Raw genomic sequence first — 22,964 nt, forward strand, 5'->3', positions numbered from 1 at the left:
TTTAAGTATAGTTTTTCTATGTAAAGAACTCCCCTAGCCATTCATCTGGAATAGTGGACGTGACTATGGTTACAAGGTTTAACTATTTAGGTAGGGGTGTTGGGTCATTATTTAAGACAGGTGCTGGCTCGTGTCAGCGAGAGAAAGGGAATCGGGGAAAGAAGCTCCCCTCTTTGAAATGTGCTATTTCTTGTCTCCATAGCAGCAGGCAGCCTTAGTGGCCAGGGCAGATCTTTCTATCGACATACTATATCTGTCCATTTCGTTACATCCTGCATATTAACAAAATGTGCATGCATAAAATTACAATAAGTATGAAGGCCGAGATAAGTAGTCGTAAACCCAAAATTGGGTCGGCTGTTCAACGAGGGATATAAAATAAAATAATTAAATATGAAGGGCCGGGATAGCCTGGCACTGAGCCCATGTCCAAGAGGTCGTGGGTTCGATCCCTCCGGCCGAAGACTCCCCATGTAGTAAATGGTGACTGATGCATGCTAAATCTGTCTGGTCATAAAGTCCTCCATGTTCCCATAACAAAATATACCCCTGGGGGAACTGATCTAGGAATTTCCTTGTCTTCTGGATTGGTTCAAAATTACAAGACTACGCAGTTGAAAGTAAGTAGTCTTAAACTCAAAATTGGGTCAGCCGTTCAATGACTGTTATAAAATAAAATAATTATGTAGAAGTCGTGGTGGCTCAGGGGATGGAGCGCTTGCCTTCTAATGAAATGAACCAAGTTCGAATCTCTGTGATAACTGGTCGATTCGAATTCGGCTTGCACTGACGTAAAATATCCTCAGTGGTAGACAGATCATGGGTTAGAGTGCCCTTGCCATCAGGCTAACCGTGGGAGGTTTTCCTCTCCATGTAACACAAATTCGATTTAGTTTTATCAAAAGGCCCTCCACGAAGGCACATTTCTCCAAATACTTGATCCAGGAGTTCCCTTGTCTTCTGGATTGGGTTCAAAATTATAAGGTTACAGAGTTGAGCATTAGTAGTCGTAAACCCAAAATTTGGGTAGGTTGTTCAACAGCGGTTATCAAATAAAATAATGTATTTATAAACAAGAAGATTTTTTTAAAATCTACTTTCAAAGGAAAGAAGCAACAATGAATCAGGGGTTGATGAGGAGGCCGTACAGGGGGCAGAGCCTCCCAGTTTTAACAAAAGAAAGAAAAAAAGAGGTATACAATAAGAGTTTGTATTCTTATTAAGACTGAAAAAAAAAGGAAATTCAGAGATGTAGACATTTTTAAGACTGCGGATAACAATTTTTCAGCGGAACGTAATAATTTAAGAACATTTTAAGAATCTAAAAGTAGAAAAAAATACATAAGCACCTGTTAAAGGCCAGAAAACAATTTTGTTAATTAGGTTTCTAGCACAGGTTCACCCTGCACACAAACGTGAAAGAGGTGCACATTTTTTACTTCTGAGGGGGTCACTCTGAAATTTCTGAGTAGCATGCAGATGAATAAAAAAAGGTAGAAAATCATTATTTAGTCTTCAAGACTAATAATGCAAACTATAATGTTTACTTTAATCATTTTGCTTTCAATCACAGAAAAATTAATGATGAGAGTTTAAGAGGGATGTAAAAAGATAAAATTTAAATGCAACAGTACAAACTCAATTTTTATGAAATACTATCTCATTATACAAATTTAAAAACATTTTAGTTGAAAAATATTTTCAAGAGGATTGCTCGCTGTTTCAAAAATAAAAATTCCCCGACTTTTACAGAAACTATGATTAAATTCTGTACTATGTTTGTTCGTATTCTTTTACAGATGGTAATATTTCATTAGAAAGATAACCTGTTTTATTCTATAAACAATGAAACTTACTTTTTGGACAAAAATACGCCAAACATTAAAATTTTAAAAAAATAGAAATTCACATGGATTTTGTAAAACTAATAGATCAAAAAAAAATTTTGCAAAAAAAACAAAAAAACTGAGAAGTTTTACTAACTCACTAATATGGAGTGAAACCTCAAGCTCCGAACACACTCATAAAACAAATGCCTCTCATTATGGACATTTTTTAATTACCCATGAATCTTCTATGAATAAACCATTAAGTACCTTCTCCACAATGTGGATACTTCTGTAACCGAACTATTAGTAAGACCCCAAAGCATTGATTTCAATTTCTCCAAACTGAACAGCACTTTTTCAATACCGGTTACAGAAAAAAAAAACTTTCCACTTTACCATTTTTTCAAAGCTTATAAATTTTTTACCTTTTTAATAAATTAAAGTATTCTTAAGCTATATTACTACTGAAGAATCAATCCTTCACCTGTTACCTTCCTTTATCATTGCTAAGAGAAAAAATAAATATTGCTTTTGTGAAATATTTCAGACAACAGCACCTTATGATCTTTTCATCTAGATGACACAGGTTATGAGAACCCACAAGTTGAAATGATGTGTTATTGTTATGAATTCCTCTTCCCCCACAATTTTTTTCTTTTTTCGAACCAATTTAACCTCAGCACCGATGGGTTTGCAAAAAAAAAAAAAAAAAAAAAAAAAAAGATATCACAAATCCAGTCATCAAAGTAGAAATTAAACATTTATTTACACTCTTGACAAACGAAGGATTGTGAATACAACTGGTTTCTTAGAGGTAGGTATTACCCAGTTCTTTTTTCCTATGCATCCCAGGATGTTTACACTTCCCATTAAGTATTACCCATTTTATTTAATAAATACTTAATATAAGTTGACTTTGAATTTACTTTAATAATTCTATTTCGAATTAAGAGACTATTTGAACAATTTATTAAAACAATAAATATAATCGTTAAAAGAATAGATTGCAGTTTAGATAGACTATAATATGACTCTAGTAATTCATATTGTTATGATGAAAACTCATGAAGACCAACATGACTTGTGAAGAAAGAGAAGACTAGGAATTTTTATTCTAAACAAAAATTATGTAAAATTAAAGGCACTGAGGAAGAAAAAAAGCTTTTGTGACTCTGAGGAAAAAATGGAACTCTAGCTTCTGCTCTAACATGGAAAAAAATTTTATAACAGACAATAAACTTACAATATTTTCTAAAATAAGAGCCACATCAGGACACAAAAAGCAGTGCTTAACTTTTATATCAGGCATATTTTGGAGTTCCACAAGTGCATAGTTAGATACAGAGTTATGAGAGGTGTAAAATAACAAAAATAGAAAACAATTCTGTAAAAAGGGTAGGGTTACTTAAATTTTTTTTCTTCTCGATACTGATTCAGCAATAATTTGTTCCTTTGAGGAAAAAGTGATAATAAAGAAGGAATTCCATCATTCACGCCAACTGTTTCTCCTTTGAAACACAGTTCGGATTTCCCTTTCTGAATAAAAATGCACTTACTAATTTTGACAAAGATAAGTTATTCTATTTAAAAGAAAAACTGAATGATTATTTTAAAATTGTGTGTTTGTCGAAATGACATGTTCTGAAAAAGCAAAAAAAAAAAAAAAAAAAAAAAAAAAAATCAAAAAATGAGGACTAAGAAGGACAGAATATTTTTTATCAGAAAAATCAGGACAACTATGTACACTGTAAACTGTAGATAAGATTATGAACTATAGTTACAAACTATTGTTAAGGTTTTTGTTTATAAGATTTTAACCATATCTTGGCTTTTGAATTTAAAATGTTGAAGAAGTTATAGAAGAAGAATGTTGAAAAGGTTGCAAAAAAGTTATGAGAAAATAATAATAAATTTAAGAAGAGACTATTGCACAACCTTTCAATAGTGCAGGTGGGAAGGGAATTCCTAAAAATAAAATTACTGATTATATAAATGATTTATATTTATTGGGAAAGGGATTAAATAAAATCATTTAGATTTTAGTTAGTTTAATCATAATTTAGTTAGTTTCATAAAAAATAATTATTAAGACAAGCTCACCTTAGCCTTTCATGACAGAAAATACCAAAATTGGGGAGAGAAAAAAAAGTAAAAAAATTATTGGCATATGATCCAAATAGCATATTTCATTAAAGAAAATTAAAAAATTTATTTAGATAGGAAAAATAATATTTAAAAACTAAACTTGAGAGACAGTTAGACATATACAAATCTTTATTTGATATTAAATAAAGTTATAAGAATAAGATCTGCAATAAAAAAGACTATGAATATGAATTTCAACAATATGATTTTTTACAACTATACATAATTACATGTCAGATGACAAGCCAAATAATTTGACAGTTCCGGCATCTCTTTCCCTCATGTGCTTATCTTTATCATCACATGCAAAAGCGAGCAGATATTTTTTAGGATGCCAAGCAACAGTGAATGTGGGTGATTCACATGGAACCTCAGCAATACGCTCCCCTGAAAAATAAAGAAAAATCTTTATATGTGAGTGACAAAAAATTTTAGATACATTTTAAATAAAGAAAAATATTTGGGTATAGATTAATAGTGAATAGGAACAATAATTTCAAAATATCTATAATAGATAAAGAAATAAACAGGGCTAAAAAAATCTACATGCGCAGCATATATTTCAATTTCATATTTAAAAAAAAAAATCTTTTATTAATCTGTTGAAAAAATTATATTAATTACATTATACTTACAACAGCATTTTTATCTTTAGTAAGCGGCACAAAGTATTATTGACAAAGGAATTATTAGAAATTAGTAAAGAAGAAATATTAAGTACGAATAAAAATCTATGGAAGTGACGCAGAACATTATTATTGACAAAGAAGTAATACTATCATAAATGTCAATACATACTTATTATGTCTCATCAACAAGTGCAAGCTCTTCAACATATTGCTTTAAAAATATGTTATAAACTTCAATATTTATTTCCTTATGATATGATATTTAGATATGATATGATAGAATTAAACTTTTTTTTAAAAAATAAATAAAAGCATGACGAAGGGAACAAAAAGAACAAACTAATTTTGTTTAATGAATCTTTACTTATATAAGTAAATTCAAAAATATTTAGGTTAAATCCAAAATAATCAACTTTTTTCATTACTTTGGTGAAATTTATTCTCATATGACATCTTGGTAATTTTTGTAAAAACTTTTAGGGTGCTTAATTATTATTTAATGGTATTTCTGCTGAAATATTTACATGCATGGCTGTAACTGGCTTGTAAAAAGAAGATAACTTCTGAAGAAGTCACCAAATATTTCAAACTAAAAATTAGTATACTACTGAAAACGGACATTTTTTAAAAAGAGGACAATTTTTCAAAAATTTGAGTTGAGACAAAGATCTACCTCTTTTTGCAATACACTTATTTTATAAAATTATTACAATTGTCTTAAATTGTGCAATAACAGCATCCGTATTTTTTTTTTTTTTTTTTTTTTTTAAAAAAATGAAAAATTTTTGTGTCTCTCTTGTATTTCCACAACCATTTGAACTGGTGCCCTGAAGTTTGGATAAGGGTACAAAGATCAATCTTAAATATCTCTCAAAAATTCCCATAAGTTCATTTGGATGAAACTTTTGAAAAAAAATTTTCTTATAGATTTAACATTATAAATTGTTATTAATTAAACTGTTAACATCTCTGTTTTTTTGCTCCCTAATATTTAAAAGATAACACAAATTATGTTTGCTGGTTTACAGCTCTTTTGATCACCAAGTTTCAATGAGAATTTAAAGCACATTCTCTAACAGGGTGCATAATCAAATTTTTCAATAAAAAATAAGCACCTTTTAAGCACTCAAATAATTTTTAACCCTTTAAAAAATTATCATAATTAGGATACGCAGTCTAATAAAAAAATTTCTTCCCTTTGTTATAAATTCTTCATCTATGCATTAACAAAATGCAAAATAATTTTCAAACTTTACGTGATCATGATAAAATAACTAGTTTATGACAAAGAACTCTTTACTTGATTATATTTAACACCATAAAAACAATTTTAAATACATTCAATACTGTGTGGCTCATTCTACACTTTAAATTAATAACTTTATTTATTTATGTAAAAAATTTAATTTAAAATTATAATTAATTTAATTGTTATTTAAAAAGGTTATTAAGCGTATTTTTTTACATTTAAATAAAAGTTATTTATAAAAGCATATTTAACAAATTATATTATTGATTAATATCATTGATTATACCGAATTTATAAAGATATGTAAGGAATTAAGCAAACTAAGATAAACTTTAATAAATTTAAATTACAAATGTAAATTAGTGAATAGTTACAAATAAATGTTTATTAAAATTTGTCATTTGGTTCAGTATTTTTTTAATGAAATGATTGAAAAAAATTTACATAATTTTGAAATGTAAATACATTGAGTATTGACACTTAACATTTTTGTCGCAAGTAAATTATTTTATGGTCCTTACACTCACAATGTTTAACAAATCTGAGATAATTGTTTTGTTTTTTTTTCAATTTCAAATTGTTTTTAAATCAAATCTTCAAGAGATGAATTAAAGTTTTTCGGAATTACAAATCTGAATAACATAAGACTTTTTACGGAATTCAAAATTGTGAAAGCCTCTCACTTTACACTTTTTAAAAATAAATTTTGCCTCTTTTATTGAGTTTTTTCATAAAACGAATTAAAAGCACTGAAACTTTTAAAAGTATTACAATAATAAAAAGTAATAAGTAAAAAAAAGTAATGAAGTAAAATAAAAGTTTAAAAACATTTATACAATTAGTAAACGATTAATCAGATAAAAATTTCAATCAATTATTATCTTTATTAAATTAAATGAATAAAAGGGAGACAGAAATGTTTCGATGATGAAGCTTTGTGATTCTTGACTATTCTGGGGACCTATGTGAATATACATAATTAGATTCCTTTTTACAGAATCCAGCTCTCAGCATACACACATACGTACCAGCATGTATTTCATCAAACACATAAAATGATTGTCGCTTTCAAAGGCTACAAAACATTGAATAGAACCACGCTTTTTGCATCATGACTCGTGGCAAAAATATACATGGTAAAGAAAAAATATATCATTTTAAAAAAGGGAAAATTAAGCACTTTTTAAAATGAAAAAAGCACCCTTAAGAGTTTTTTAAAAACGAAAATAAAAAATAAACACTTTTAAGCAATTTTTAAATATGCTACACACCTCATTATACAATATTTTATCCTTGATTGATTAAGTATGTAAGCATAGACAAAACCGATGTGGGGTAGTGCCTAGTGGTTATCATAATTTTTTTTTTTTTTTGAATTTAATAAAATTTTTCTTTTCTTGACTTAACAATTTTCTGCTGTAATTTTACTAAAGATAATAAAAGCATAATTGATACAAAAATAATTTAACTTTCAAATGCAAAGAAAGTTTAAAAAACATTTAAGATTACTTTAAAATTTCATACATAACTTTTTTTTTCTAAAAACTACTTTTATCCATTTTGAAATCAAAATGAACTAAAATCAAAAAAGTTATGAAGCTTTCAAGCAGGTAAAACAATTTAAAAATTTTGGAAAGGTTCCATAAATATATATGCATATTAAAAAAAAAGTAACTTTCCTATTAATATATGTCTCTATTTGTTTTCAAATAAGCTCACATTAGAGTTATATATAAAGAAAAATTTGTTTGCATATTAATAAACAGGGATGAGATTAGCCAAAACGCAAAAAAGCTGAATTTCCACAATAGTAAATTTTATGCAAGCGCAACCCTTTAATAATAAATTCCAGACAGTTTAATTAAGGTAATAAATAATGTGTTGACATACAATTGTGTACTTAACGATTACATTGATACTTAACATTTAGTGAAAAAAAAATTACTAATTGAAAAAATAAAGCTGGAAATTATATTTTTCCTAAGTTCACAAAAGAGACAATTACTACTTGAAAAACTACCTGGTTTAGCAAATTAAAACTACTGAGAATATAAATTAATATTTCATTTCTTTTAATAAATACTGTTATATGATTTATAGCAAATATATCAGTAATATTACTTTTTAAATTATATTGGGAAAAAAAAAACTTTAACAATGGACCGAATCATTATGTTCATATTATAGTTTAATCTAACTACAGCCCTCTGAAACATATCAATAACAGTGAAGTAGAAATATATAGTAACTCCTTAACATACAAAAATTGCTATTTCAGTTTGAAAAATTACATGACAATCAGCAACTGTTTAGATAATTGTTTTTTATTTGATAAGAATTTTGCATTTTATAGCATAAATAACAGCAATTATAAATAAAATTTTGATGATGAGTTAATTAACTCTTTTCCCCCCCAAATTTTTTTTAATTAAATCCCCTTTTAAGTGATTGCTTTTGTTTGCTATATCTTTTATGTTTGCTATATTTAGTCATTAGTCCATCTTCAAACATCTTGTGACAAATCCTATTTTTTCTTCTTTGCAAGCACAGAATGTAAGTTTTGAATATATTCCCTTCCAGTTTCTCTGATGTTATAACACTTACATATACTAATAATCGTCGTTAGAAAAACAGTCACCTTTATAGTAACTAATTAAAAAAAAATTTACTTCTTACAAGAATCGCGATAGTTGATCTTAAAATTGCGTGAATATGAATAACAATTATGGATTTTGAAATCACATGAATATGAAGCTAGATATACGATTTTGAAAATGAGAAAATAAAAACTGGGATATAGAATTTTTAAAACGCGTAAATACAAATCACGATTCATAATTTTTAGATAGCGTAAATATGAATCACGATGCGTAATTTTTAGATTGCATAAATAAGAATTATGATGCATAACTTTTGGAATGCGTGAATGCGAATCCCAATCCTTATTTTAAAATCGCGTATAAATACGAAAATCAATGTCTGATATTATAAACCGCATGAGCAAATCAACACATTGAATTTCAAACTTGCATGAATACGAATCGCTACATAGGTTTTTAAAAAGACGCAAATACGAATCACAATATCGGATTTTTAAATCTCGTAAATAAGAATCGCAACGTACAATATTCATATCGCGTGAATAAGAATCGCAACATGCAAATATAAAAAGCTATGTCTGATATTAAAATCGTGTGAATAAGAATCGAGATATTAGCAGATTCCAGGCTTGGGACCTCTAAAAGGCTTGTCAGAAGCAGCGTCGTTTGAACTATAAAAATTGGATCTATCTGGAGGGCGGGTAAAAAATTCGGAAAATCTTATCTGCTGCATGTAAAAGGGGAGAAAATAGGTAAAATAAGTAAAAATGAGAAAGGATTGGTAGCTATGTAGTTTGAATTATCTGCTTCTCTTTGAAAATCGGCGAATTTTCTGAAAAAGCGGAATACTTATAAAAAAAAAAGAAATTTTTAGAAAATCTGAATTTTTGATAAAAAAGCTGAAAAATCTCATCCCTGAATAAAGTAATATAGTTTCATGAAATTGTCATGACACTTAAAATTTAGCTTATATTTCACATAATTATTTATCAATGAAATATGAATGCATATTGTGTATATTGGTTGTTCATGATACGTTCATTAAAATCTTAAATTATATACTTGGAATGCTTAGAAAACAAATGTTTAATTTTTTTTACATTCATTTCAAAAGCAAGATGCATAATAAAAATCAAAGTTGATAATTTTTTTTCTATAATATGAGACATATAAAGAATTCATACATTGAAAAATATAAATGAACATACGATGTGCAACAAAAATATAAGTTTTTAATAAGTTAAGAATTTATAAGCATTGTAAACATTTCATAAATGTTTACATTGTTTATAAATTCCATTCAATAACTTTAAAGCTGATTATGCGTTTAGTTATAATCTAAGCTAATCACACAACTTACATTTTAAAAAGAATCAGTTCAATAGTACTATGCACTATTATATACTTAGAATGCATAAAAATGACTGAAAGACTTATTTACATAAATTTTTTTTTAATTAATACCTTTGATAATAACTAAGCAACATTTATTCATCATGTAATGTATCAGATGCTTATATATGGTGTATATAAGAATGCATGTAGAATATACTTGAAAACATCACTTATCTTCGAACAAAATTGGGTCATTTTATAAAAAACTCAATAAAAGTCCTTTATTCCTAGGCAAAATTGAGTTTTCTCACAGAAAAACACGAAAAAACCTGGGTTTTACCAATCCTGATAGAAATATACATCAACATTCAATTAACAAACAAATTTATAAAAAAAATAAATCTTTATTTAAACTTTTTTTAAATAAAAGGGTTATATTCCCTTATTGCAGAAAAATTTGCTACAATTTTTTTATCGCTGCCAACTTTTATAGTTTTTGGCTAAAGATTTTTCAAAAAAGTAGTAGAAAAGCAGAGTCAAAAGCATTAAAATTATTAGCAGCATTTTGAATTTTGTTAGGCTTTTACATAAAACGGCGTAACTTTTAGGGTTCTTATATATGTTTGCTAAAGTTTTACGTTGTGATGAGTAAAATAATTTTAAATCAATTTTTTTAAACCCAGAACAATATAAAAAAGCATAAAATTGAAAAGTGCCACTAAAAAGTTTTGTTCATAAAAATTGTAAAAGTTGGCAAGAGCGGTATCTGTACAAAATTATGGAAAATGTGCATTCCATGTTTTAATCTTACCCAAAAATGTTTTATGATAAACAATATGGGATAATAAGGAGACATAACTCAATATTTAAAATAAATGTTTAAACTAAATTTTTTAAACTTACTTTTGCCAATCTCAGTAAAGTTCACATTAACCCTCTAAGTTTTCAAAGATAAAATTTAACAAAAAAAAAAAAAAAAAAAAAAAAAAAGAAAAAGAAAAAAACAGCATATTATGTTTTGTTTTTTTCAAACCAAATTGCTACACAAGATATAAATTTTATAGATACTCTATCTCTGATGTGTCATCACAAAATTAGTTGTTACAATAAATTATAAATTTTGATGAATAGAATAGAAATTCATATTTTTGATATTACTAAAATACAACAAAGAATAGAAGCATTGTTGATACTGGGTATTTATACTTGAACATAAACTATATAAGATATATATATATATATAAAAGGAAAGAGAAATATTTTAAATATTACTTCGAAGCAGTAGGATTATAGAAAGAAACATAACACTCATAAAAAAATAGTTAAAATTACTTACCATTGGAATAAATTTAAAATAAAAACATTTAGAAATTAAATAAGAAAAAAAAACTTATCTCAATTGTTTTATGCAATTTCAGCTACATATAGAAATAGCTGAAACAAATGCTAAAAATCAACATTACCAGTTGCAATATCAGCTATGTCAACTAAATGGTCTTCAGAGGCTGATGCAAGCATACAACTATCATGACTAAAGCTTATTGTCCTTACAGGCCACTCAAGTCTGAAAATAATTAAAAATTAAATAGTTTTTCTACATTAACACCACAGAAGTCAATTATAAAGTTTTTCAAGTTGGAAGAATAATTATTAAAAAGAGGAATATAATATTATGATTATTAATAAAGAACATAATATTATGATCATTAATTTTAACAAAAATATTTTTATATAAAAATTGCTCTAAAAGGGTTTTTAAAATAATCTGGAGTTGTTACCAATCTTTCTCAAATGGTTTCTGTAGAAACCATTTGTAAAAAATTGGTAATAAGGGTAAGGATTAATTTAGAATTTCTATCCTGATCTTATTTTTGTGAAAAAATGCATTGTCTGCATAAACGTATTATTTTGCAAATAACTTCAGAATAATCTAAATTTCGCAAAAAATAATTTCATCTAAAATAAATTCCAATAAGAAATATGACATATATTCACTTCAAGGATTTGCAAACTGAATTATTTTCTTTTAGATATTACTATAATTTTTATGAAGGCACTAATTTTGCTAAAAAGAGTTATATGAAGGAGTTAGTAAATGGTATATTGAAATAGACATGCAATAATCCCTTAAGAGTTACTACTTAAAACATTAATAACATTTAAATATTTTTTAGTGTGTATATTGATCATACTTTCGCAAAATATTTATTGTAAAGCAAAGGATTAGACAGTGGAAAAGAAATATTTGGTTAAATAAAGTAGTCACGTAAAGCTAATCAATTGTAGAAACTGTACAAGCAAATTAGGGAAGTAAAATAAATTAGAATTTTAATACTTAATAAAATGTAATTTTTAAGTAACTATTTAAAACATTTTCCTCATTAAAATATTTTTTTAAATGTATATGTATGCATAAATGACAAAGTTTTTCTACATTATTGTCGCAAAGTTAGGCAAAAATCAATAAAAAAATAATTAAATCAAGTAGTTATAGTAAGTTAATTACAATAATTGTTTAAGTAAACTAGGGCACTAAAAATACCTGTAATACTCTATGTATATATAAAGGTATACTACACAGAGGCTACTTAAGTAAAAAAATTTCCATATTAAAATACTTCCTTAAAATATACTTGTGCAAAAGCAATTGGTTTGGATCAATTTGGCATCGTATGTTTATCCATACTTTACAATAATTATGTAAAGTAAGGCTTTAAATTACCATGATTTACTTGAACAATTACTAAAATAGTTCAAGTAAGTGGCAATGATAAAATAGACTTGAGTAACTCCAAGTACAGGGTTCCCACTCGATTCCAGAAAAAAAATTCCCTGACTTTTTCAGGTAAATTTCAATGATAATTCAGACCATATTTTCACCAGAAAACTTTGATTCTTTTATTTGTTATGTGAAATATTGGATTTTCTGTGTAAAAAAGATAAATTATAAAATGAGGATGGGAACATTTAAATTGCTCAGATTGAGTAGTAACACTACTACTTAGTAGTAGTGTTACTACTCAAGAAAATGTGTACTTGTATAAATCTCATTTTTCTTAATTATTATTGAAAAATTAAGGAAGAAAAATTATAAAAAATAATATTTTGCTTAAATCATGTACCTACAATAATGTATTTGATAATGATAATTGTTCAAGTAAATAAGATAATAAAATAGACCAGCAATACTCTATGCAGCAGTGTTAGTACATAACAAAACATTTTTCACATTAAAATACTTATTTAAATGTACCAAAAAAAAATTAACCAGAATAATTTTCAATCTAATCATTAGAGCTTCAGGTAATAGGACTCAATCCTAATGGATTCAGGGCCAAATATTTATGCTAATTAACTAATTGATTTTTGAAAATTATCTTCTGATTATCTAACTCTAATATCAGATATTCTAAATTATCTGATTACTGAAAATTCTTTGTTCGAAGATAATTTCATTCAAAAACATATTTGAATAGTAAGGCAAACAAATTTTTACATTAAAGAAAGAATGTAATGTTTCAAAGAATGTAATTTTAGATTGAAAAATATTACAAAAAGAAGAGAATAAAACTAGTGCACCTCAGTATTATGAAATTCATATTTCTGATATCTAAATAATGAATGGAATTATGAAAGAAATATCAGCATTTCTATGCACTCTTTTTTAGATTTATTAAAATGCATTCTAAGTAATTACTTTTAGAGCTATGAAAAAACGAAATATTTAAATTATCTGCTTGATCTAATCAAATTAAATTAAACTGTGAGCATAAAACATTTCTAAAAATAAATTAATAAAAAGTCTGAATTAATTAGAATTTTAAAGCAATGGATTATCAAAATTTTATCAAAGAAAACAAAAAATAACAATTACAATATTTAGCAACATACACAAACTTGAATTTAATATGCAAAGAAAATAATTAAAAACAAATTACTAGTTGTTCAAAGGATTAACTTACTAAAATAAAATAAAAATATAAATATATAAAAACTTCACTGATCAATTTTAAGTTTTTATATAAATAACTTTAAGTATAGCAAAGTTGAGTAGATTTTTTAGGTTACTGAGGTGAAATACATTATTGTAAATCAACTTTAGAATATTTAGATGGTTTCTAATCATATTTCACATCATTTTATAATGGAAAAGCAAAATAAGAGATGGAAATAGATAAAAACAAACATAATAAAAAGAAAAGCTGTGGTGTCTCACACAAATAGTGTCGGATATAAAAATAATTAATTATTAATTTACAAAAAAATATTAACTTTTTTCAAAATCAAAATAGACTATATCGTTCAAATATCGTTCTTTCAGCAGAAAATTAAAATTTAGTTATGTTAAATCTCAGTGGCACAATAAAATCAATTATGTATTTTAGTGTCGGACGTAAAATATCTAAAGTGCATCTTCAGAATAATTTTTTTGAAAATCAAAATGTGAAATGTTTCTACACATTTGTACAAGATAACTCGCTTTGTCACAGTTTAATTATTATTTCAGTGTTCTCCTGAAGCGTTTTTAGAAGGACAGCATGCTATTTTTGTAAAAATAAGCCACTATACCTTAAACATTGCCTTTTTATTCATATTCCATTTAATAAAAATTAATTCAGATATAACAATATGGAAATAAAATATGTTCTAAAAGGTTAAATGAAATTGAGAAAACTAATAACAATGCAACAATTGCAAAGCTTTGTCGACAACGCTCGACTGTTAGTGATTGCAAGAAAATGAGTAAACAGTTGGCTTTGCTGAGAAAACATAATTCACCGATTTCGTTGGATTGGGAGTACAAAAGCTTTCAGTAAAAGAGTGCAATATAAATTCTGTTATTAAATTATAACCCAACTATATTTTAAAGAATTCTATAAAGTTAAAAATATTAAAACATTTTGTAAAAAAAAAAAAAAAAAAAAAAAAAAAAAAAACAATACCACCAAAACCAAAGCATCAGAACGAATTTGAATGATAAATTGATTCAGCCAAATAGACTAGAAAAGAAACTAATTTTATAAACAGAAAAAAATATCATAACTCCTTCTTTAACCTCCACCTACAATCTTTGCCTTTTCTAAATCTCCAAAGAGGTCAAAAGTTTCTCCATTCATTTAGCAACCATGGGATAGTTTCATGTGGCTTTCTAGTTTAACTGGGTTATAATGCAGCAAAAGTTAATGCAAGTACAGTATTGCTAAGTTTTTGATATTTCAACTGTTAGGCGATAAATTTCCATAAAAAAAATTGGTACAATAAATGGTAAAATAATTTAAAAGAAGAAAAAAAAATTCAGCTTTTCTTTAAAATTCCCCGATTTTTCCAGGTTTTTATCTACATTTCTGTGACGTTTATAGTATAAAAAAATTCCCTGATAATTCCAGGTTTTCAAGGTCAGTGGCCACCCTGAATAAGAAAGCTTTGATCTGCCCTAATTGTAAGTATTAGCTTCTTAAAATTAACAGCAGGAGAGAAACTTATGACCTTTAAAACGAGTGAGGTATTATTTACTATGCACATTTTAATGCAGAATTGAATGAGATAAAAACAAAATAAATAAACTCTGTAACAAAATAACTTACAAATAATTTAATCTACAGAAAACTGATTCATGGCATATTGCAACAGAAAAAAAAAGAGAATAAGTTTTTACCTAGAAAAAGTACGAATGCAAACCAAAGTCTCGACATCCCATAAACTAACAAGGGCATCCACACTACCAGTAGCAAAATATTTTCCACTCTTATCAAATTCAATACAAATACAGTTAGCTGGATGAGCATTTAATACTTGTCTAATCTGTAGATCAGGATACCTAGAAAAGATTAGATACAATTATTAAAAAGCATATTTTCTTCAAAAAAAAAGAAAAAAAAAAGACTCTTACTAGCACAATACAATGTACAAAAAGTGAAAACTTAAGAATTTTTTGACATGTCTAAAAATTGTCCTAATGCTAAATTTTGTTAAATTTAGTTTTTTAATACCTATAGAAACAAATACTGGTAAAAAATAAAAGGTTTTTATATTTAAACTGAGACTACTTAAAGTCATTTGTAGTGTGATATAACAGTCAAATTAGTATCAAATTTGGTAAATATACTAAGGTTTACATGGAAAAGAAGATACTTTGTTTTGATAACTGCAAAAATTCCCGTAAGCTAACTGGAAATGGCCTGAAAATCAAGATGAAATATTTTCTAAAAAAAGATAAAATAGTGAAAAAAGTTAGTTTTTTTTTTTATCTGTTGTTAATTCTAAAAATCATCCTTTCTTTAAAAAAATTACGTAAACACACCAATATCAACTTATTTACACTAAGAATGTGTTTCCTAAATTTCTTATTAAATCTCCTAAAGGGAATGTAACAAGATTAATCAAGAATTTTTCATGTAATAAGTAATGGGTTTGTATTAAAAACTTTTTTTTATTGCTGTTACTAAATAAGTTGACCTTCCTTTCTTAAAATTATATAAAAGTGAATATTTCACAGTTAAGTTAATATAATTGTAATACAAATTTGTAAATGTCTCATGTCCTTCTCAGATAACAAGAGAATCGATACTTTGAATTCACCATTCTATAAAGTTATTAAAATCCATCAAATTCCTTCTTGTTATTCAGCAAACAAATTGTTCTAGTCAAAATAAAAAGCTCATAAGTAAAATCAAATCGATGTGCAACACCATAGTACATATAACAAGAGTAACCATGGAATTGGCCATAACATTATCTTTAAAAATTTCTCTAATATTATTTAAATTTAAAAACTAAATATTGTTTGTTAACCACTAGAATTTATATATAAAAATGTTCTTACGAAAGAATATAGATGCAACCTTGTCCATTGGTGAGGAAGAAAAAATTATTATCGTTATTCCAAGAAAGTTCATTTACTTCAAATTTAAACTGTTGGTCTTGGAGTATTTTGTGGGACTTCACATCAATGAATGTTACTAAATCTTCTTTGTTTCCAACAGCTATAGTTTGTCCATTAGGTGACCAGCAAATATTAATATTTTCACCTATAATTTTAAAACCACATAAATAAATGGCAAAATAACATTAAAATAACTTCGTAATAAAAATAAATTTGAAACTTGATGACAAGGTATTTAAGAGGTTTCAAAATTGTTTCAACTAATAGAGAAACAATTATATTGTTTATACAAGAACAGTTAAGCTAACTATGCCTTTATTTAACTTATACATAAGATTAAATAAAACAATAATTGCAATAAAACAAGATAATAATTTTTACATAGCGTCAAATTTTGTTAACACAGAGTTTAAAGGATTTAGGGCCTAAAACACTGATGTATACATAAAAAAAATACCCTAATTGTCATCAACAAGTAAAATACTTGAGGTTGTGATCCTTCATTCATCAACAAGTGACTGCGTCTGTGGGCAAGTGACTGTGTCTTCACTCACAAATGTTGTGCATCCTATTTCAATGAGTAAGTAATTTGCAAAAAGAATACTATAAGGATTTTCTTCACAAGAAAGTGCTATATTAACTTCACTTGAGACAGAATCGGTTTTTGTGTTTCTATTAAACTATGCAATTATTGTTGTTTTCCAAGAAAATGGGATGGGAAATTATTTTCCCTCGCCTCTAGCGAAAAATTCATGTTAAGTGTTTTCATTTTCATAAGGTTTGCATGTAATAAATTTTTTTTAAAAAATTCATTTGGAAAGGGCAATTTAAAATTAAAGAAACTGCATGAAAAAAAAAATTTCAAAAATAATGCACTTTAATAAATGATGGAATCAATAGAATAGTTCTTGAGAAATGATAACTTAACAGCATGACTTTGCTAAATTTCATATAGCTCTACTTTAAACCTATTAAACAACTTTTATTCGAGTATTTTCCAAATGTTAACAATTACTATGAAAAAATTATTGTTTTTGAATAATATTATTTTATAATAATATGAAAAATTGCTTTTAAAAACTGGTATCAATGTTGAAAAATGCTTACTTTTAACAAAAATTCTAAATTCCAAGAGTAGCATTTAAAGCTTTTCTATTTAACAGTTTAAGAATGGTGTCTATATGGGCCCCAAGTTCTTGATATGCAAAAAAAAAAAAAAAAAACTTAAATACATTGCTAAATTATTTTTCAATTGTAAGAAATATGCTAAATTCTTAACTCAGTTTAAGTTTTGCTTAAGAGGCCTTTACCCTCAACATCTGGGATTCTTGGTACACTTTTTAATTATTGTTTTCATGACATTTATTTATTATTTTTTTAGTACTTAGGTACCAAAAAAAATAAATGAATAATACCTCCAAAAAAAGGTAGAAATTAAAAAAGGTGCTTTATTAGATTAGGAGAAAAAACAATTGATAGTTTTCAGAAGTTCTATGAGTAAATAATTTATAAACCACAGGTTCCTCAGTTTTTAGATTTTTTAAAATCTAATTGTAGTTCAAATTGATAAAATCTAATTTGCATGACGCTAAAAATTTCCTTTAACATGACTTGCATAAAAAACGAAGATATTTATCAAAAATCCATTAACTGCAAACAATTTTAATATCTTTCAAAAAATTTTCATTGCAGAATTATATTGGCATAATTTTTTGAGGAAAAAATTAATAGAGAATCTATAATACTCTACAATTTACATCTGAAATTCTGATTGGGTGACAACCTTATATTTTACATGCATTGAAAGATGGTGCCAAAAAGTGTAAATATTCATCATTAATTTGTTTGTGAAAATTAAATGCAAAGGATAAAAGCATATTTAGATATTTTTCACCCCATCTCCAGCCCTTAAACAATTGAGTTCGATCGGGAGAGGAAGGGTCTCTTAAGGTTAAACAGATAAATTAATAAACAAATTTAGATTATGTATAATTTTCATATTGTAAACAGCATTCTGTTAATAAACAGCAAAAATAAATACCAATATGAAACAACCAATTTAGCATCAAAATGTATACCTTTAGTTTGAATTGTGGCAATTGATTTTTGAGATTTGGCGTCCCATATTCTTACAGTTTTATCAAGACTAGCTGTAGCAAGCAAATCTGGGTTGGATGGATGCCAGCATAATTGATCAACACTATCACCATGACCTTTAAAAGTGTGTTCTTTACACTAAAAAACAAAACGCATAAAACTAAAGAAGTATATCTTTACACTATTTGCAAGAAACAAAATTTACGTACATTAAACAAGGTTTATCCCAGATTTTTTGTGGAAGATCCCGATTTTCTGAAATCATTAAAAATCTACTCCTAACTTTCAGAAAATAAGGTCTAACTTTTATGATTCTGTGAAAATCCCAAAAAACAATGGAGACTAATAAGTCTAGACAACAGATAGACTTGTCTGTCTTGACTTCTTATGGAAGGTCCTGCTTTTGTGATTATTTAAAAAACCTTGCAATTTTCTGAATTTATATAATTCCTATATAATGATTTTTACCAGGATACTATCTTTGTGAAAACAATGCCCAGTTTTTGCAAATAATAAGAAGAAAAAAGTCCTTTACAGAATTATAGTTTAAAGATTATGAATTTAAGACATAATCAACTCCGTTATTCAAAAAACACTTCTATTCAAAAGAGTTTCTGAATAAAAAAATTAAAAAAATGCAGGGTTTGTTTGTATGATAAACTATCATGCGAAGGTTCTATTTTTGTGATAAAAAAAATTGTGAAAATACTGTTTAAACTTTAAAAAGATTTAATGAATAGTCCATTCCAGCAATAAAATAAATGGAGACTTTACACAGTCCTTTTACCTTAGAATATTTTTTTGGTGATTTATGCCACCTCAATCATTTACGATCAAATAAAAACACAATAATTCAGAACTAGGAACAAGTTTCATCAATAAGTTATATCAGTATAAATCCAATAATAAAAATTATATACATCTTTTTTTATAAAATAAAAACAAAAATTTATGTATTTTCATGTACTGTTTAATCAATTTGTTTCAAATTGTGGATTCTGCTGAACAGGATCACATAGTTTAATATCACGGAGAAGGTGAGTATCAATTACTATTGCATTAAAAGTATGAATATTAATCAGTATGAATATCACCCAACTAAATCGAAAAAAAATATTATCTTTGAACGGAATTGCCTTTAAGCAAACAAGTTAATAATTATCCATAAAACAAATTCAATTTGCACAAATAATGATAGTTTTTGTTCTTAATTTCATATTAATGAAAAAGTGACCTGTATCATAAAAGTATCATGATGAGTGCAACCATGTCACATGGACAAAAAGTTGCCCAAGACATTTTTTTACTTAGCACATAATCTATTTTATTTATTAACTAAACTAAAAAATGTCTAATTCAGAGTATGAGATTGCACCCATTTTTTATAGAAAATTTCTTTTAAAGAAATAGGTTCAGTCTTAGCAATGAAATGTTATTTCTTACAAATATGTAATAACTAAAAAATCAGAAAGAAAATTTCTAAAATTGAAAAAAAATTATTATAATATCAATTTTCTAATCAGAACAATCATATAAATTTGATTATTAATAACAGCAGCAAGTTTTATTTTCAGAATAATAGTAAAAGATAACTTCTGAAGCAATAGGGTATATGCTTTTGCTACTTTTCTATATATCTATAAATTTTTCATGATAATTTTCTTAATAAGATTTGATGTTTAAATCTATATTATATAAAACGCTAATACGTACGTATGTATCAATAAAACAGATGATATGTCTTTTCTCGCGCTGGCAACAGTTTTCATTTTTAATTGATTGGATTCGGCGCGCAAGAGCACATAGTGAGCATCATATGACTAATCCATGTTATATAAAACGCTAATATGTTTTAATTGATAGGCTTCGGTGCGCAAGAGCACGTAGTGAGCATCAGATGTCTAATCGGATGAATTCTCACCGAATTATCAAAAAAATTATCACAAAATTATCTTCATCGAAGCCGATGCTTTACATCCGGCTTTTAGTACTATTTCATATTGTTTTACAACACATGGTTTTAGCTCTCTGGTGGGAAAGACTTTAAAACAAAACTTACAACAGTTACTTTTCTCAACAACTGAAATTTAGAATAGTGTGATTAAGAAAAATATGTGAACTGTTTGCAATTTCAAATTAATATTGAAATGCACAGGATTAGAATTTTCTACAGTGAAAAGTTTTCGGAACTTCAGTGTTAAAAAAAGTATACAAAAGCTAGACGTTAAGAACGTATCCAATGAGCGAGCATCGGATTGAGAAGCAATCCGCAATGAACTGCGAAAGCAGTTCCGGGGGATGGCGAGTGCCAGTGAGCAGGGGGGGCGAAGCCTTCTAATTTATTTATATTAAATATTTTTCACTGTTTAGTTTAATTTTAAGCATTTCTACCGAAATAAAAATTTTAATGATGCATTTAAGTTATGTTACTTTCAAATTACATTTTAAACACACATTGCATTATTTCAATTGTAGTTTGGTGTTAATTAAAGTTGGTCCCAACATTGTATTTTCTAGTCTTTGAGGTCTGTGCATTATATCTTATCGTGCTTATCTGCACTAGGACTAGACACGTAAAATGTATGAACAAAATAAGCCCAGATTACAAAGCAATATGGAGGAAACATGTTCAAGGCTTGGCAATCGACAAGGCATCTAAAATAAATAAAACATTAGTTGTACAGTTATTTAAGTACTAAGATTTTAAAAAAATTGCCATTAAAGTAAAATTTTATATTATAGCAGTATAATTAAAATCTTTTGCCTATGACCAGTAGATGAGCAACATTCTTAAGCAACAAAATTTATGAAATTTTTTTTTGCATAATTTATGTCTTTCATATCTATAGTGCATGGATTATCTATAGTGCATGGAAAGTAATTGAAATCGGCTCATTAAATTACATAATAGCTTACTGTCCAGCGAATGTTTCCTCCTTTTTTTTACACACTTTTTCACACCTTTACTGCCATATGGCGACTTTTCAAATATAATAGGTTTTAATATAATATACAAGATGATATCGGTGAGAACATTTTGTTCTTTTTTTCTGACACAATTTTGGCAATTTGCAATGAATTTGAATCAGTTCTTTAGATTAAACAGCTCAATTACGGCTGATGTATCCTTTTATAGAACATACAATTGTACTACCAAAAAATACTCTGGCAGTTCATCCGAGTCTTGATTTATATATATATTTCTTTTCTTACATTATCTTGTTTCGTTTTCTTTTGATCCTTTCTGTGAATAACTATGAATAGTTAAATGACGAAGACAGCATTGACCATGAATTACCTACCAACATATTAAGAAACGAAACTTGGAAAAGAAAGTAAATTAATATACTGTAACACACATACCAACCGATCTCTCTCAAGAGTGAAAAGAGAAACAGTTCTATCATAACTACCAGATGCTAATCGACGACCATCACAACTCCAATTAATTGAATGAACTTTGCTGGAATGAGCTTGATATTCCTTGATACGGCTGTTCGATGCAAAATAATTGCGCATAGTTTCTGCGTAGGAATTAGTCATTGTTTTTTATTCAGTGTTTCAAAGTAAACATACAGTCATGGAATTAAAAAAAATTGCACCTTACTAAAATTGGTGTTTTTATTTATATATTGAGATTCTTGCCGGGAATGTTTTGAAAGTATAAATAAAATTACTTCACTTCACGACGCAAGTTTCACTTCCTCAGAAAATTATTTTGGCGTGCAGGTCGTCAGCCTACGGAAACCTAGGTGCCATCCCCTCTGCAGAGAATTTTGATTTTGATGAATTTTGATGGTATGTCTTCAGATCATCCTCAGGGATGTTTCCCAGACCGTCGTGTAGCTCTAGCGTGACGTAAATGAACAACAACAATCAGAAAATTATTTGGACGTTGCTTGATTCGCTTCATTCGCTTTAAATTAAATAATAAACAATTAAGTAAATAATAAAAAATATTTTTTCAATTTTTTTTAAAGTTTCTCGGGATCAGTTATTAATGTAAGGATAATGCTTAGAAGCCGTGGCTAATATTCTAATAATTCTAATTTTTTCATCTTTGTTAATTGGCTAATTTTTTCATCGCTATCACTTAATCGTTGAAATGCTTACTAAATTTGGCTTATTCTACTTTTATTTATTTACTAGTGGGCTGCGCCCCCTGCTCGCTAACGCTCGCCAACCCCCGAAAATTGC

At 27.0% G+C, this 22,964-nt stretch overlaps 1 protein-coding gene across 1 annotated transcript; it reads right to left on the minus strand.

The window, feature by feature from the left end:
* Positions 1 to 4,085: 4,085 nt before the first annotated feature.
* On the minus strand, positions 4,086 to 22,459 carry tex (THO complex 3 homolog tex). Its single transcript, XM_043053582.3, has 6 exons — positions 22,131 to 22,459; positions 18,749 to 18,905; positions 16,611 to 16,815; positions 15,444 to 15,605; positions 11,251 to 11,351; positions 4,086 to 4,361 (listed from the first exon to the last, which is right to left on the minus strand). The coding sequence occupies exons 1-6, from the start codon at positions 22,308 to 22,310 to the stop codon at positions 4,201 to 4,203; spliced, it is 966 nt and encodes a 321-aa protein (XP_042909516.1). The 5' UTR covers positions 22,311 to 22,459; the 3' UTR covers positions 4,086 to 4,200.
* Positions 22,460 to 22,964: the final 505 nt, after the last annotated feature.

The sequence above is a fragment of the Parasteatoda tepidariorum genome, chromosome 7 (assembly GCF_982258835.1).
Source record: "Parasteatoda tepidariorum strain Cologne lab strain chromosome 7, Ptep-v5.0, whole genome shotgun sequence".
NCBI lineage: Eukaryota > Metazoa > Arthropoda > Arachnida > Araneae > Theridiidae > Parasteatoda > Parasteatoda tepidariorum.

What these genes read in the sequence shown, in the direction of transcription:
- tex (XM_043053582.3), bottom strand. Translation starts at nt 22,310, where the DNA reads ATGACTAATTCCTACGCAGAAACTATGCGCAATTATTTTGCATCGAAC. An exon ending in CTCTTGAGAGAGATCGGTTG is followed by an intron (nt 18,906 to 22,130) that starts GTATGTGTGTTA and finishes TTTGTTTTTTAG; the next exon opens with TGTAAAGAACACACTTTTAA. An exon ending in GGTTGCATCTATATTCTTTC is followed by an intron (nt 15,606 to 16,610) that starts GTAAGAACATTT and finishes AATCTTTTCTAG; the next exon opens with GTATCCTGATCTACAGATTA.